Source organism: Elephas maximus, chromosome 3 (assembly GCF_024166365.1).
Source record: "Elephas maximus indicus isolate mEleMax1 chromosome 3, mEleMax1 primary haplotype, whole genome shotgun sequence".
In the NCBI taxonomy this organism is placed as follows: Eukaryota; Metazoa; Chordata; class Mammalia; order Proboscidea; family Elephantidae; genus Elephas; species Elephas maximus.
In genome coordinates, this window is record NC_064821.1 from 1,626,305 (window position 1) to 1,642,714 (window position 16,410).

Here is a 16,410-nt window from a genome sequence, read left to right on the forward strand (position 1 = left end):
CTGCAGGCTGAGCCCAGACACGAACTGGCTACAGGGGCCCAGGGTTGCCTTGGAGACGGACGCACCGCGTCCACCCGCGAGCGCCCAGGGCAAGTACTGGGCAAGTACGTAGGTGGTCTTGGGTGCAAATGCTGCCGCCTCCCCCCGCCCTTGCAATCAGCAGTCTGGGCCCACCCCCACCTCACCCCGGAGAAAGCTACATTTGTGAGCCCCAGAAGAGGTGGTCTTGGGGGGCAGAAGTCCTAAGAGCTCTCAGAGTCCCGAACCACGGCATGCTCGGGCCATGGAAGCCGGGAGAGGAGCCCGAAAATTTTAAATCTTTAATTTCTTTTCAGGGCTTTTTTTGCTTCCAGAAGGAAAGGAGAGCATAGCTCCGTTGCCTGTCCAAGGCCCGCGGCCCTTGGGGCGAGGCGGGGTTGTCCCTGCCCGTGCCGCGCGGGCGGCCGGGGATTCTCATGCAGCCCCCGGCGGGGCGGACGGGGCGAGGTCCTTATTGCTGAGGTCCAGGCCGGCTCGCGGCGTGGCTGCCGAGCTAGGCGCGCTGGCTGGGCAGCTCCTGGGTGATGAAGCGGCGCAGGCGCTCCAGGTACTGGCTATACAGCTCGATGTCGTTGTGCCCGGCGCCCTCCACCCACAGCGGCTCCACGGCCTTGGGGCAGCGCTCGTAGAGCGCCAGCCCGTGCGAGAAGTCGATCACCTCGTCCTCCGTGCCGTGGATGATGAGCACCGGCGACGTGATCTTGGACACCTTCTCGATGCTGCGGGGCAGGAGCGCGTCAGGCCTCCGCGCCCTCCCCCTCCCCCACGCAGGCCCTGTGGCCCCGCCCCCGTGCCCCCCCCCCCCCGCTCACTTGGGGAAGGCGTCGAAGCAGTAGGTCTTCTTGGTGTCCGGGAAGGCGACGCGCATGCCCGAGGTGAGCGGGGAGTGCAGCACGACGGCGGCGCACTCATAGCGCGAGGCCAGGTCCACGGTGGGCACCGTACCGATGCTCTGCCCGTAAAGGATGATGCTGTCGGGGCTGATGCCGTACCTGGCGGGGGGCGGGGCGCGGCGGGGTTAGTGCCGCCAGTCACAGGGCCGCACGCTCACCCCCTCTTCCTCCTGCAGAACTCTTCCATGCCTGCACTCCCCAAGGGTCTCAGGGATCCTCCCTGCCCCCCCCAGCACCTGCGGGGGTGAGCGTGTGGAAGGGCTGCGCTGTGCTCTTCGGACAGGGGAGGCCCTGGTGTCCTCTCCACCCCCACCCTTCACACACAGCCAGACCAGGGCAGACACTGGGAATCCCGTGCCTCCTGATCTGGAAGCAGCGACCGGCCTCTCTGCTCCGGGATTAGAACACCCTTCCGGTCACACCTGGGGTTCCCCACAGACTCTCTGGGCTCCTTCTGCACCCCTGCCCCTTGGCCGTGGGCATCTGAGGGGCAGCCATGCCCAGCGGTCTCCTCGCACAGGGTTGGGCCTGAGCAGTCCTGTGCTTGAGTGCTTAGAACCAGCCAGATGAACAGTAGGTAACCTGGGGCTGCAGGGCTGAGGCCCACCTTCTCTCTGAGCACCAGCCCCACGTGGTGGACATGTCCTGGACTCTGAACTTTCCAGAGACCTGCTACCGCCACACCCGGGGGAGTACAGCATCCAGCTTCCCCTTCCAGAACCTGGGACCTGACAGCAGCTGACTCAGCTCCAGGCCACTGGCTGCAAGGGGCCCCATGAGGACACCCCTCCTCCCAGTGGACAAGGGCCAGGGCTAGTTAGGGCCTTGCCTGGGCGACCTGACTCAATCTCAGCACCTGGTCTTCTCCCTTTACCCAAGGCCTCTTCCAAGCCCCACCAGCTGCCCTGGCCACCCTTGGCCTGCTGCCCCAGCTGCCATGGCCACCTGTGCTGAGCTCAAGCCCAGTTGACCACTCAGCTCCAGGCAGGGAGGCCCAAATGGCATCTGGGCACCACAACACCAACCAAGAGAACATGTGCTGATGCGGTGGCCTCTCCCCTAGTCCCACCCCAGCCCCTGAGGCTAAGGGAAGGCCTTTCTGAAGGCCAAAGCTGGCAGACTGATGGAGGTCAGGGCTCTCGGCCACAACAGAGGGGGCATTAGTGAGTGTTCACTGCCTAACTGGAGAAAGGACTAGAAACAGCTGAGAGCAGGAGCACACGGGCACCAGAGGCAGGGCTGGGTGCTGGCAGACCCACAGCCAGGAAGCCCAGGACAAATTCCCAGAGCCACGGCGCCAGGGGATGCTGCTCCTGGGGCCTGCAGCCAGTACATCGCCATGGCAACTGGGCTGCCACCTCCCGAGGGCCAGCTCTGCTGTGCCACACCTGGTTCCCACCAGAGCAGGTAGAACCGGTGTGTGTGTGGAGGGGGGCAGGTGCCACCTCCAGGAGGGCAGGGGCTGGGCACAGGATTCAGCCACTGCTGGTCACGAGAACAAGCTATGTGAATCAGTGGGGGGACTTGGTGGCCAGCAGGGTGGGGATGGGGCAGAAAAGACCTCAAGACTAAGAGTCTGCAGTAAAGCTGGGACAGGCTGAAGTAGCGGCACCGCGGCTCAGTGTGTGGCTGTGAGCAGTGGCCAAGCCTGGAGGGACCTCGCCAACCTGCTGCCGCCAGGACTGTACTGGCATGGGCACCCCAGGAGTCTGCGGCACCCCACAAGCCTGTGTACCCACCCCCGGGTGACCAGAGGTCCTTCCCCACCACTCTGACCCTGCCCAGGGGGGTGCCAGGAATGTCTGCCCCTCCTCCCATGCTAGGGCTCCCATGGCAGGGCACCATACCCGTGTCCTACGCCCAGGGGGTTTGAGGTCTGCCGGGCCTCTGCCTCGGCACCAGCCAACCTGGGCTCCACACATGGAGCACACCTGTTGCCAAGTGAGGGCACAGCAGCCAGGCACCGCCCCTCTGGTGGGTGTCTTCCTGCCCTACCCAGGTGTCCCTAGGTTTGGGCACCTCTCTGAGAATACACTCTAGGCTGACCCTTCCCAGTCGGGAGCTGGGGACTGGCCCCCAGCCCCAGGCTGAGGCAGAGCTGCACAGCCCCTGCCCTGAGGCTTGGGTCTGTCCTGGGGGCAGCACCTGGCCCTGTGGCCCACCTGGTGCGCAGGGCCTGCCAGGCAGCATCGACATCGGCGTAGAGGTTCTTCTCCGAGGGCTTGCCCGAGCTGGCGCCGTAGCCGGAGTAGTCGTAGGAGAAGATGTTGCAGCTGATGCGTGTGCCCAGGCCGACGTAGAAGCTGCTCATCTGGCCCAGGTCCACGGCATTGCCGTGCGAGAAGAGCACTGTGTACCTGGGGGCACAGGTCAGGGCGGCCCGCACCCAGGAGGACAGGTCACCACGGTGCGTCCCTCCCGAGAGGTCACGCAGCCGGTGGGGAAGGGGGGTGGAGAGGCAGGAGGCTGGGCCGCCTCCACCTCTGTGGCTTTTCCCCCTGGCAGGGCAATAGGCACCTGTGCCACAAAGAGCCCCCCCTTCCTCCTGTCCCTTGGACAGGGTCGGCCGACTGAGACTCAGACTTCCCCTCTCTGAAAGGGGGTCACTAGGACCATCGGTCCCATTCTCAGCACAGAGCGGACCTGCAGGGTGATGGGTCATTTTCATCCCTGGGCAGCACCCACGTCTCCTCTGCAGCTGTTCCTTTTGGAGAGGCCTCACCTGCCCGAGGACAGCACAGGCATGCACCCGCTGCTCAGAACCTCCCAGAGTAGGAGGGTGGCATCTGATCAGCTGTCAACCCTCTACTCATGCACAGCTGACAGGAGTCCTGCCCCTCATGCCCTGCTGCCTGGGTCCCAGGGTGGTCCTGTGGGAGCAAAGTCTGCACCAGGTCACGTGAAGGGTAAGGGATGGGCTGGCTGTCCAAGGAAGCCCTGGAGCCTTCCACCCACTGACCCGCCAGCCCCACCCCTGAACCAAACTGGGAAGGCTTGCCCTTTGGACTCAGACCTGGTCTGCCGGGCTCCACCCATGACCCCAGGAGGAGCTGCCCAAGCCCCCAGATGAAGACAGGCCTGGTGGCCCAGGACCTGTGACGCCACCTGGGCCATGTACCCTTGTTAATGTGGACACAGCCATGGTGTCCCAAGCTGCCTGCCAGGATACCAAGGCCTCATTGGGCCCCCAGGACCCGGGAGAGCTTCCTAGGCAGCTGAGCACTGAGACAAAAAAGCTGGCAACCCTGTGGAGCAGGCGGGCAACATGGTCGCTTGGAGCTGCGGCATGGGGTCAGCCAGCCCCACCCTGAGCCTCAGTTTCCTTATTTGGGGATCAGGTAAGAACGGTCCCCACCCTTTGGCAGTATGATGCATAGGCAGGGATGGCCAGCTGAACCTCAAGGCTCCCCTCTGTGAAATGGGATCACCAGGACCCTCAGTCACGTTCTCAGTACCCAGTACAGAGCGGACCCATAGTGCCTGCAGTGATCATGACCTTTATCCCCCCAGAGGAGTAAGGACAAGCCTGCAGAAGGGGGTCACGCTGACCGGTGTCCCTTAAGACCCTCTGCCCCCGCGGCTCACCTGGCGCCAGGCACACAGCGCACGTACATGCAGGTGACACGGCTGCCCCGGGCGCTCTTGGTCAGGAAGACCTCGATGGTGTCAAGCTCCCGCTGGCTGTACTGGAAGTCAGCCCGCTCAGTCAGGTGCAACTTCCAGCGTCCAGGGGGGCCGGCTGAGGCCCGCAGGGTGCCTGAGGGGGCGACGCCAGCCCCCGGCTCGGGCTCGGGCACCAGCGAGTAGGTAGGCTCTGGTGGCAGGAAGGCGAGCTTGGCAGCGATGCGGCCTGGGCAGGGCGGGCAGCAGAAGAGGCAGCAGAGTTCGCTCACCGACAGGCCGTTCATGGCGGGTGCCGGGCCCCCGCCGACGACGCCGGCCGACCTTGCGCGGCAGGGGGGGTGTGGGGGTGCTCTGAGCCGCGGGCGGGGGGGCGAGCGTCCCCTCGGCCTGCGCCCCAGACAAGAGCCCCGTTAGGAGGCTGCAGCCCGGCCCCATCGCGGTCCACGCCGAGCCCTCGGGAGCCTCGCAGCTGCGCGCCGCCGTACCGTGCAGTGGGAAATCCTGTGGGAGAGAGCAAGATGTGGGCACCTCCGAGCAGGGCACCCCACAGCCCAGCCGCACCCTGTCCTGCCCAGACAGCGGTGCTCCCCTCCGCACAGGGGTCCAGCCACTATCCCCGGGAGGAAGGAGCCCCAAGGACTGCTGACCGTGTGCTGCGCCCTCAGGCTAGCACCCTTCCTGGGCTTGCGCCCTAGGCTTAGTGTCCCCCAAAATGCACATCCACCTGCAACCCGGAAGGTGGCTTTATTTGGACACAGGGTCTTCACAGATGTGATCGAGTTAAGATGAAGTCACACTGGCCAAGGGTGGGTCCTAGCCCAACACAAGGGTTGTCCTCCTAAGAGACACATGGAGGGAACACGGCCATGCGAAGGCAGACACAGGCAGGAGTGATGGAGCCAATGGCCAAGGACCATCCACAACCCTGGGAAGTGAAGAAATAAGGAGCAGTCCTGCCCTAGAGCACACAGCGGGGGCACAGTCCTGCCGACACGCTGAATACAGACTTCTGGCCTCCAGAGGTGTCCCTGGGTTGTGCAAACTGTTAACGCACTGGGCTACTAACCAAAAGGTTGGAGGTTTCAGTCCACCCAGAGGCCTCTTGGAAGGCAGGCCTGGCGATCAGCTTCCAAAAACTCAGCCATTAAAAACCCTACGGAGCAACGGGCTGTCTCATTATGGGGAGAGTACTTGGGAGTGTGTAGCAAGGTGTATATGGGTTTTTGTGTGAGAAACTGACTTGATTTGTAAACTTTCACTTAAAACACAATAAAAATTATTTAACAAAAAAACAAAAACCCTACGGAGCACAGTTCTACTGCCACACCTGGGGTTGCCATGAGTCAGGGTCAGCTCAGTGGCCAGAACCGTGAGACAATAAAAAATAAAACTCTGCTGTCCTAAGCCAACCAGTTTGTGGTCGTTTATTCCAGCAGCCCCGGGACACTCAGCTGGGGATCACCAAATCCTGCCCTGGAAGCCACGTTCCTCAGTCCACCCTCCGTGTACAGGGCGTGGTGAGCAGACCCGACCCTCCAGCCACATCCCCGCACACCTCCTGCTCCAGGCCAGGGACCCCCTTGGTCTCCACCATGTTTCTGTGCACAGCACACCCGGACTCGCCCCACCCCCACCTCAGGGCAGCCATGTCCACCCACAACCTCAGAATGTGACATTGTTTGGAAATAAGCCATACTGGGTTAGCTGTCGGGTGCCAACAAGTTTTTAACTCAGAGACCCCATGTGACAGAGTACAACTGCCCCGTAGGGTTTCTTAGGCTACGATCTTTACAGGACCAGGTTACCAGCTCTTTGTCACATGGAGCTGCTGGGTGGGTTCCAACTGCCAACCTTTTGGTTAGCAGCTGAGTGCTTAATCTTTGTGCCACTCGGGCTCCTTCACTGGGTCAGGGTGGGCCCTAAACCCAATGACAAGGGTCCTTATAAGGCTGTGTAAAGACACAGAGAGAGACACAGAGGGAAGACGTCCACGTGAAGACAGAGGCAGAGGCTGGGGTATTGCGTCTACAAGACCCAGAACGCCAAGGATTACTGGCAGCCACCACAAGCTGGTAGAGGCCTCCAGAGGGAGCACAACCCTTGATTTGGGACTTCTGGCTTCCGGAAATAGCCCAATAAATTTTTGTTGTCTTTGAGCCACTTGTTGCAGCAGCCTTAGGATCTAACACGGGTGTCTGCTTCAGCAGCACCACACAGGGCATCTGTGACTGGGGGCAAGTCACCTGACCCCCGGGGCAGCACCACACAGGGGATCTGTGATTGGGGGCAAGTCACCTGACCCCCGGGGCAGCACCACACAGGGGATCTGTGATTGGGGGCAAGTCACCTGACCCCTGGGGCAGCACCACACAGGGGATCTGTGACTGGGGGCAAGTCACCTGACCCCCGGGGCAGCACCACACAGGGGATCTGTGATTGGGGGCAAGTCACCTGACCCCCGGGGCAGCACCACACAGGGGATCTGTGATTGGGGGCAAGTCACCTGACCCCCGGGGCAGCACCACACAGGGGATCTGTGACTGGGGGCAAGTCACCTGACCCCTGGGGCAGCACCACACAGGGGATCTGTGACTGGGGGCAAGTCACCTGACCCCAGGGGCAGCACCACACAAGGGGTCTATGACTGGGGGCAAGTCACCTGACCCCCAGGGCAGCACCACACAGGGGTTCTGTGACTGGGGGAAGTCATCTGACCCCTGAGGCAGTGCCACACAGGGGTTCTGTGATGGGGGCAAGTCCTCTGACCCCTGGGGTCTCAGTCCCCTCATCTGAACCCCACAGGACTGCTCAGGAAGGTAAATGAGATGACAGGGGCCCAGTGCAGGTCTGGATCAGAGAAGAACACTGGGAAACGATGTCACATTAAACTGAAAATAGCTAAAGGGCTAAAAAGGAGCCCTGGCAGTGCAGTTGTTAAGCACTATGCTGCTAACTGAAAGGTCAGTGGTTTGAACCCACCCAGGACTCCGTGGGAGAAAGACCTGGCCATCTGCTCCCATAAAGATTACAGCCTGGAAAACCCTATGGGACAGCTCTGCTCTATCATATGGGGTCGCTAGGAGGTGGAATTGACTCGGTGGCACCCAACAATAACAACAAAGGGCTAAAACAGCTATAGTCGTGTGCAGAGCAGCCAACAGGCAATCACAAAAACAATACGGAGCCCTAAGACAAGTCTACCCACTCGCAGAGAAGAACAAGGGACGGAGACACGCACGCAACCCCGTGTGAGAAGACAGAGCACCGGACACATCTAGCTCTTGGGTCACTGTGTTTGACAACCTCTGGGCTGGAGAGGCACGTACTGAGAGGCAGAAAGAGCCACACGGGACCCGTTCATAGTCTCAGGCCCACAGGAGAGCAAGGGGTCCCGCTGCCACACAGCCACCTCCTCCAAGGCCCAGAAACAGACCTGATCCCCAGACCTGCCACCTGAGACTGGATGCTGGGGGCACACGGCGGCAATCACTATACTGAGGCATGCAAGGAGGCAGCGGGGCAAGCCAGGGGCACTGACAGCTTCAGGGATCCCCCGAGCCCCCAAACAGGATGCAAATTTTATGTGAGACTATTTTTCAGAGAGCATGTAGTCTACTGCAAAAACCAAAACCAAGCCCACTGCTGCGGAGTTGATTCCGACTCCTAGAGTCCCCACAGGACAGAGTAAAACCGCCCCCGCCAGGTCTCCCAGGCTGTGATCTTCACGGGAGCAGACAGCCACATCTTTCTCCTGCGGAGCAGCCGGTGGGTTTGAGCTGCCGGCTTTTTGGTTAGCAGCCGAGCACTTAACTGCTGCGCCACCAGGGCTCCTTGTAGTCTACAGCAGAGGTTCTTGGATGGAGACGATTCTGCCCCCAGGGGACACTGGGTGATGTGTGGAGACATTCCACTGGGAGGAGGGTGACGCTCTGCTGTGTGGAGTGTGTAGAGGCCACAGGTGCTGCTCAATACCTTACAGTGCACAGGACAGCCCCACCGCAGGGAATGATCCAGCCCCCATGTCAGCAATGCTGGGGTGGAGGGGGACCCTGGGCTACAGCTTTTACCACATGCTCAAAGAGGTCCGGGCCCTAAAAGGTGAAGCTGCAGTGTGCTGAGGGTTCTGGAGTTTGGGGTGGCACCATAGAAGGTCAGTCTGAGAGGAAAGCCTGGCTGAGAGCCCAGTGTGGCAGGTAGGAGGCTCTTGGCAACCTCAGGAATGAAGGGGCACCCGAGGGTGGTCAAGGCTCCACAAACTGAGCCAGAAACCCATAGTTGTCCTTGCCAGCTCCCGCTACCCCCCCTGGACCCCACCCATCACTGGGGCCTCATCTACTGGCTTTACCTTCAAACTCCGCCCCTACCATCCACTGGTTCATCTACTCCCAGCAGCCAAAGGGTCTTCCTGCAACACCAATCTGGTCACACACTCCCTTCTGGGGTGGCCCCAGGGCCTCACGCTTGTGTCAGGATGAAGGCCAAACCCTTCCAGGGCCTGCTTCCTGCTCACAGACCTCTCAGGCCTCACCGCCCCAGCCCCCCACCCTGCCCTGCCCCCCACTCACCACCCTGCTCTCCACAGCCCACAGCCATGCTGCTCCCCGCCTGGGTCACCTCTCTCCAATCTTGCCAGCTGGTCCTTCCCCTGTCCTATCCACCCTTTAGAGAGCTTCCTCAAGAAGCTTTTCTTGAACCCCCCAAACACAATCAGGACCCCCAAACCTGCCCAGGACTCCCCACAGCAGGTTAGGACCCCCTCACACACTCTCATGGTTCCACGCTTTTTATTTGTTACATGTTTAACCATAAATCAAACCCCCCTAGACACTCCTCGAGGGCAGGACCTCAACCCCACTGCTGTCGAGCCAGTTCTGACTCACGGTGACCCTACAGGACAGAGTAGAACTGCCCCATAGAGTTTCCAAGGAGTGCCTGGTCAGGACCCGTATCTGGTTTTTCAGCTCAGCAAGTACGTCTTGAAGGAGCCCTGATGGCACAACAGTTAAGCACTCGGCAGCTAAGTGAACCCATCCAGCAGTTCCTTGGAAGAAAGTCCTGGCAATCTGCTCCTGTAAAGATTATAACCAAGAAAACCCTAGGGGACAGTTCTACTGTCAGGACTCAGTGGGACCCAGAAACAACAACACATACTTGTTGAACGGACTGTGGTCTGTGGCAAAGCAGAAAGGGGTAAGCCACAGGAGAGAAAGAGGTGCCTCCAGGGTGGGCCGGTATGACGGGTGTGAGGATCAGTCTCTGTCACTCTCCCGAGGGGACACTCCCCTAGGTGTTGCTGCGGAGGCACTGTACTTTGCAGATGAGGTTAATACCTCCAACCTGCAAACTTTAAGTAAAGGCCATCACCCCGGATAATCTGGGTGGGGTGGGCCTCACCCCATCAATTGAAGGCCTCATGAGCACAAACTAAGGTTTCCCGAAGAAAAAATCCTGCCTCAAGACAATGACCTACAAATCGTGCCGGGCTTTCCACCCTACTGGCTGGCCCTACAGATTCAGACTAGCCAGTCCCCACAGTCTCACAAGCCAATTCCTTAAAATCCATCCGTCTCCCCACCTCTGTGTAAACACACCCAATGTCTTCAAATTGACTCCAACTCACAGCGACCCCATGCATTACGGAGTAGAACTGCTCCACAGGGCTTCTTGGCTCTAATGTGTATCGAGATCACAGATCACCTGGCCTTTATTCCACTGTGCTGCTGGGTAAGTTCATACCACCAACCTTCAAGTTAGCAGTTGAATGCAAACTGTTTGCACCACGCAGGGACCTTTTCTCTGCATGTACATATACCAAAAACTAAACCAAACCCACTGCTGTCGAGTTGGTCCCCAGCTCACAGCAACCCCATCGGACAGAGGAGAACTGCCCCATAGGGTTCCCTAGACAGTAATCTTTACGGAAGCAGATTGCCACATCTTTCTCCCGTGGAGAAGCTGGCAGTTTCAACCCCCGGCCTTTTGGTTAGCAGCTTGAGCATTTTAATCCTTGTACCACCAGGGTTCCTCTTTCTATATACACTCCAAAAAAAAAGCCCTGTTGCCATCGAGTTGATTCCAACTATATCAACCCTACAGAACAGACTAGAACTTCCCCATAGGGTTTCCAAGGCTGTAAACTTTTATGGAAGCAGACTGCCACCACATTTTCCTTCAGCAGAACAGCCTGTGGGTTCAAACTGCTGACCTTTCAGTTAGGAGTTGAGTGCTTTAACCAGTGCACTACCAGGGCTCCTTCCTTCTACATATATACACATTAAAGAAAAAAAAACAAACCCACGGCCAACGAGAACTGAGTAGAACTGCCCCACAGGGTTTCCAAGGAGTGGTTGGTGGATTTGAAGTGCCAACCTTTTGGTTAGCAGCCGAGCTCTTAACCACTGCACCACCCGGACTCCTTCTACATATATACATAGATATTTACATACAGATGTTATCCTACTGGTTCAGTTTCTCTGGACAGCCCTGGCTGATACAACAGGGGAGGGGGGCCCTCTGAGGGGACAGTCTTGTGCGGTGCATCACTGAGTATGCCCTTGCTCACCCGGCACACAAGACCCCATCAGTTCCACCCACAAGCACACCCTGGAAGCCCCACTGTCAGGCCTGGTGCTGGCTGGTGGAGTTAACGCAGCTGACAGACAAGCAACTATGCAATTTCAACACTACAAGACGGCCTAAATACAGATGGCTGGAGTGGCACCTCACCCAGCCAGTCAGGTCGGGAAAGCTGCCTGGAAAGAGCCGTCTGCAGCTTGCAGAGGGATGTGGCCAGGTGACATGGCACGGGGAGGAAGGAAGAGCATGTGCGAAGCCCCAGAGGCACAGAGTATTCCAGGAACTGCAGGTGGCTCGTTCTGGCCAGAGCCCAGCCCGGGAGGAAGGCGCCGTAAGCACAGGGGTCCCAAAGGAAGCCAAGGCCAGGGCCCTGTGATCCCTGCGGTGGAGTCTGGGCTTCATCCTCAGGGAAGCGGGGAGCCACGGGGGAGTCCTGAGCCGGGGCTGGACACCACGGGCTAGGCGCTGGGGCCCGGGAAACGGACTGTAGTGGGGCGGGGGAACCGGGCCAGGAAGACGCCGGAGAAGGTGCAGGCGTATCTGGGGTGATGTCTCAGCATCAAGGCCCGACCACTGACTGGCTGCGGGGGACAGAGTGGAGGCCGGGTGTCCGGCTAGGGGGGCAAGCCCGGGGGGAGCAGAGCCCGCGACCCCAGGACGGTGGGCGCGCACCCCACGTCGGGGGCTGAACGGGTGAGGGGGCAGGTGATTGCCACGGCCACACACGCCCACCCGCGGTCTCCGCCCTGGCCCGAGGGCCCTCCGGGCAGGACCCCAGGTCGCCCCTGAGAATACGGGGGTCCCAGGGGCGTCCACTGGGCTGCTCCGGCCTCGCGGCCCGGCCCGGCCCCCCAAAACGGCCGCCGGCGGAGCAAGCCGGCTCCGCGCCACCGTGCACGTCCTGCCCGACACTCACCGCCCTAGTCCGCGCCCCCCGGCCCCGGGGCCGCGCTCCATGGCGCCCGGCCGCCCGCCCGTGCCTCCGTCGGTCCCTCCGCGCCCCGGCCCGGCCTCCGGCACCGCCGCTCTCCCGCGGGCGGAAGTGAGCGTCGCTCCCGCCACCGCCCCGGAAGTGACGCAAACAGCGAGCGTGGGCCGAGGCCCTAGCGGCGGCGCATTGCGCGTCCGGGGGCGTGGTCTGGTTGCTGGGGGCGGGGCTCCGCGCATCGGGGCTGGGTCCAAGCCTGGGGCGGGGCTCGAACTCCGGGTTGCGGAGACGACTTTCCACTCGCTCGAGGGCGGGACTAGGGTGAGGCGTGTGAGGCTTTTTCCTCTTTAGGGCGCTGTGCGGGCGCGCCCAAAATCTCAGTTATCAAAATAAAGACAATTACAATCCTCTATTAAAAAAGTTGGAAAACTGGCGCCTGCAGCTGGCTGCCTCTTTTTGTAAATAAAGTTTTATTAGAAACGGCCCAGACTAGGGTGAAGCAGTGGGGTAAGGTTGTGCAAGTGCTTCTGCTTTTATTTAAAAGGCTGAAATTTTATCATGGGTTCTATTAAGTTAATTTTGATTTTTTAAAATATTACATTGAAATATGTATATGTTAATAAATGAATGAATTTTTTACCTCGTTGTCATGTAAAAAACCAAACCCAGTGCCGTTGAGTCCATGTAGTCAGTTCCGACTCATGGGGACCCCATGTGTTAGAGAGTAGAACTGAGCTCCCCTAGGGTTTTCTTGGCTGTAGTCCAGGGCTTTGAACTGATGCATTCTAGTTGGAACCCCTGCTGAGAATTTGCATTTCTCACAAGTTCCCAGGGGTTGCTAATGCTGCTGGTTAGGGACCAATTCTGAGAAGCGCTGGTAGAGCTCTAAAAAAAAAAAAAAAAAAAAACACTGCCGTAGAGTCAATTCTGACTGGTAGGTACTCTAGGATAGAGTAGAACTGCCCCATGGGGTTCCCAAGGAGCGGCTGGTGGATTTGAACTGCTGACCTTTTGATTAACAGCCAAACCCTTAACCACTGCGCCACTAGGGTCCCAGCAGTGGCGCAGTGGTTCTCAAAATTTATTATGCATAAGAATCACCTAGGGATCTTGTTAAAATGTAGATTCTGATTCAGTATATCTGGGGCGGAAATTTAAATTCTCAGCAGGGGTTCAAACTGGAACGAACCGGTTCGAAGCCCTGCTGTAATCTTTAGGAAACAAATCGCCAGGCCTTTCTTCTGCAGCACTGCTGAGTGGGTTCAAACTGGTCAAGAGCAAACCGTTTGCACTACCCAGAGACCTCTGACACTCTTTCAGTTCGAGCCCTCACCCCAGTCCGGGCCCAGCTGGAGGGTCACATTGTAGGGAGAAAGGCGGATACTAACACAATGAACAGGGAGAAGAGACTGGCTGAGGATGAGGGTTGGGAACAAAATGAGAAGCATGGCAGAGGCTGACTGGGGAAACCTGTCTGAGAGATGACAGGGACAAGGCAGAGGCAGACAAGACCAGCCTGGGGCAGGACTGCAGAATTAGTCGGCCAGCAAGTCTTTCCAGGCCCCGGGGCCTTTGCACATACCGTTGCCTCTACCTGCAGCCTTGTCCCTGTCTCCACACCCCACTCATAAGTCCCTTCCCCCTGTAGGCAGCCCCAGCCCCTGTCCCCAGGGGCTTTAATCTTTGGCTCCATTTTACAGAGATAAGCCTGAGGCCCCGGGATCTGGAGGGCCCTCCCCTCAGGGCACAGCTGGGGGTGGGGGCTCTGCTGTGGAGGTGGTTTCCGGCCTGTTTTCTGGTTTCCCACGGTGTCGGTAGCACAGCTCAGCAGCCACATTTCCGGCTATATGGGAGGGGGCTACCGCCCCCAGAGCCTCCTGCCTCCGCAAGCCTCTGCCTTGGAAATAGGAGTGCTCGTCGGATCATGTGGCAAATGTAATTATCATTAAATTGTACACTTCAAGATGGTTAACCAAATTGCCCAGCTGGACATATTTTACCACCATAAAATGCAACACACACGTAAATGAATGGTTACAAAGCCCCTGGGGTAGGGGGAGAATACTTGAGGCAGGTGCTTGAGGCAGGGCGGGCTTTGTGGGCTGAGACCTGTTTTTGCGGGCTTCCAGGGCTGGGGTCAGAAGGGCCTGCTCTGGGTTTAATGCTGTGCTGTTGCAGTCTTGAAATTCCTAACAAATTTTGAACCCGGGGCCCTGCATTTTCATTTCGCACTGGGTCCTGCCAAGTATGGGGCTGGTTCTGGCTTGGGGAAAGAACAGGGTGGCCTAGTTGGGGGTCTGGGAAAATGTGGGGATCGGTGAGCAATACCCCTACTTGCAAATCTGTTTTCATGCCCCCAAGGGTGAAGGGGAGAGAGTGAAGGATGGGGTCAGGAAGTAGGTTCCGCACAGCCAGGAAGGAAATGGGGGTATCTTAAAATAGCTCTGCTCACCCAGCCAGCCAGAGGTGGGGGCAGGACATTGCACTGGAGGGAGGCAAAGCCAGGGGACTTGCAGACCAGCAGAGGACCCTCCACCCCAGCACCCACCCCCTTTTTCTCCCTACACAGCCAGACCCAGCACCCACTGTCCCCGACCTGTTCCACCCCAGGTGCTGGGTTTAAAAGAGGGCGATGCTGGGAGGATCTGCCTTGGAGCTTTTTTTTTTTTTAAATTAAAGTATAAAACTGGCACAGAGTAGAACTGCCCCATAGGGTTTCCATGGAGTGGCTAAAGGATTCAAACTGCCGACCTTTTGGTTAGCAGCTGAGCTTTTAACCACTGCGCTACCAGGGCTCCAGGTATAAAACTAGATGAATGGAAATGGAACATCCGAAACGGAAATACTGAGAATTTTCACACATTGTGAAGAATGTAACCAATGTCACTGAACAACTTGTGTAGAAATTGTTGACTGGGAACCTGAACTGCTGTGTAAACCTTCACTGAAAACACACTCTTATTTTTTTTTAGTTAAGGTATAACTTACATACAGTAATGTACCCAAATCTTAATTGGGTGGCTCAATTAATTTGCACATGTAAATACATGCTGTGGGCTGTCCTGTGCACTGTAGGGTGTTGAACACCATCCCTGGCCTCCACCCACTCGATGCCAGTAGCACCTCTTCTAGTCATGACACCCACAAATGTCCCCAGATGTTGCCCAGTGTCCCCTGGGGGCAGAATCGCAGGCAGGTAAGAACCCCTGGGTTAGGGGACTCCACTGACTCCCAAGAGACTCCGCGTCCCATAATCATCTGACCTACTGACTTCCTACGACGTTGCCCACCTTTAAATCCACACACTGAGGAGGGAGGAGGGAAATCAGAGAAGCTGGACAGTCCCCCTGGTTTATACCGTCTGACCCAGTGGCAGTTTATTCTGGTGTACACTGTGAGCAGGGACCAAACCAAAATTTTTCCAAATAATTACCTCAGGGTCTCCCCCTTGGCACCGCTGACGTGGGGGCCAGGTATTCTCTGAGGATGGGGCTATCCTGTGCACTGTAGGGTGTTGAGCAGCTTCCCTGGCCTCCACCCACTCGATGCCAGTAGTACCCCTCAGTCGCGGGACAACCACAAATGTCCCCAGCCATCACCTAGTGTCTACTGGGGACAGAATCACCCCTGGTGAGGACCCCTGCCCTAGGGTAGTGGTTCTCAAACTTGAGCTCCCACCAGACACTCCTGGAAGGTCCCTTACAGCCCGGAGTTACTGATTTTGTGCTTGTAGGGTGGGGCCCCAAAAACCTACATTTGTAACAGGTAATGCTGCCTTTGATTGAGGGATCCCAGTTGGAGACCCACTGCTGACACGCCCCAGCCCTGCCTCTCTGAGTGGCCCTGAGCCGAGCAAGTTGCCGCTGCTGGGACCTGAGGGACCAGGCGGGTGGAGGTGGGTGCCCACAGGATGTGCTCAGATTACCGGCTCAGCCTCTTATCTGGACGGAAGCCCGGATTCATAAGGCCGATGCTGCCTTTGGCCAGCAGATGGCGACAGTACCCTCTGATCTTTGGAACAGGGGGGTGCGGGTGGGTGCAGGGTTTACCCCAAGCAGGGCTTCGGTGGTCCCAGGAGTCTCGCCCAAAAAACAACAGAATAACATCAGTCTCACGTGCATTGAGCACTTCCTCTGAGCTAGACAGTGGGGATACCACAGTGAACAAAATTCCCAGCCCTCAGGGAGTGCAGACATTCAAGATAAAATGTTTCCAACATATATTTTAATTGCTCTAAAGACAGTAACTGAGCCCTGGTGGTGCAGTGGTTAAGAACCCAGCTGCTAGCCAAAAGGTTGGAATTCAAATCCACCAGCCACTCCTTGGAAACTCTAAGGGGTAGTTCTACTC

General features: G+C 58.2%; 1 protein-coding gene across 1 annotated transcript; it reads right to left on the bottom strand.

Annotated features, from left to right (window-relative positions):
- Positions 1 to 276: 276 nt before the first annotated feature.
- Positions 277 to 12,182, bottom strand: ABHD17A (abhydrolase domain containing 17A, depalmitoylase). Its single transcript, XM_049876214.1, has 5 exons — positions 12,049 to 12,182; positions 4,518 to 5,057; positions 3,095 to 3,289; positions 852 to 1,031; positions 277 to 758 (listed from the first exon to the last, which is right to left on the bottom strand). Exons 2-5 carry the CDS (start codon positions 4,838 to 4,840, stop codon positions 533 to 535), a joined length of 924 nt encoding a protein of 307 aa, XP_049732171.1. The 5' UTR covers positions 4,841 to 5,057; positions 12,049 to 12,182; the 3' UTR covers positions 277 to 532.
- Positions 12,183 to 16,410: the final 4,228 nt, after the last annotated feature.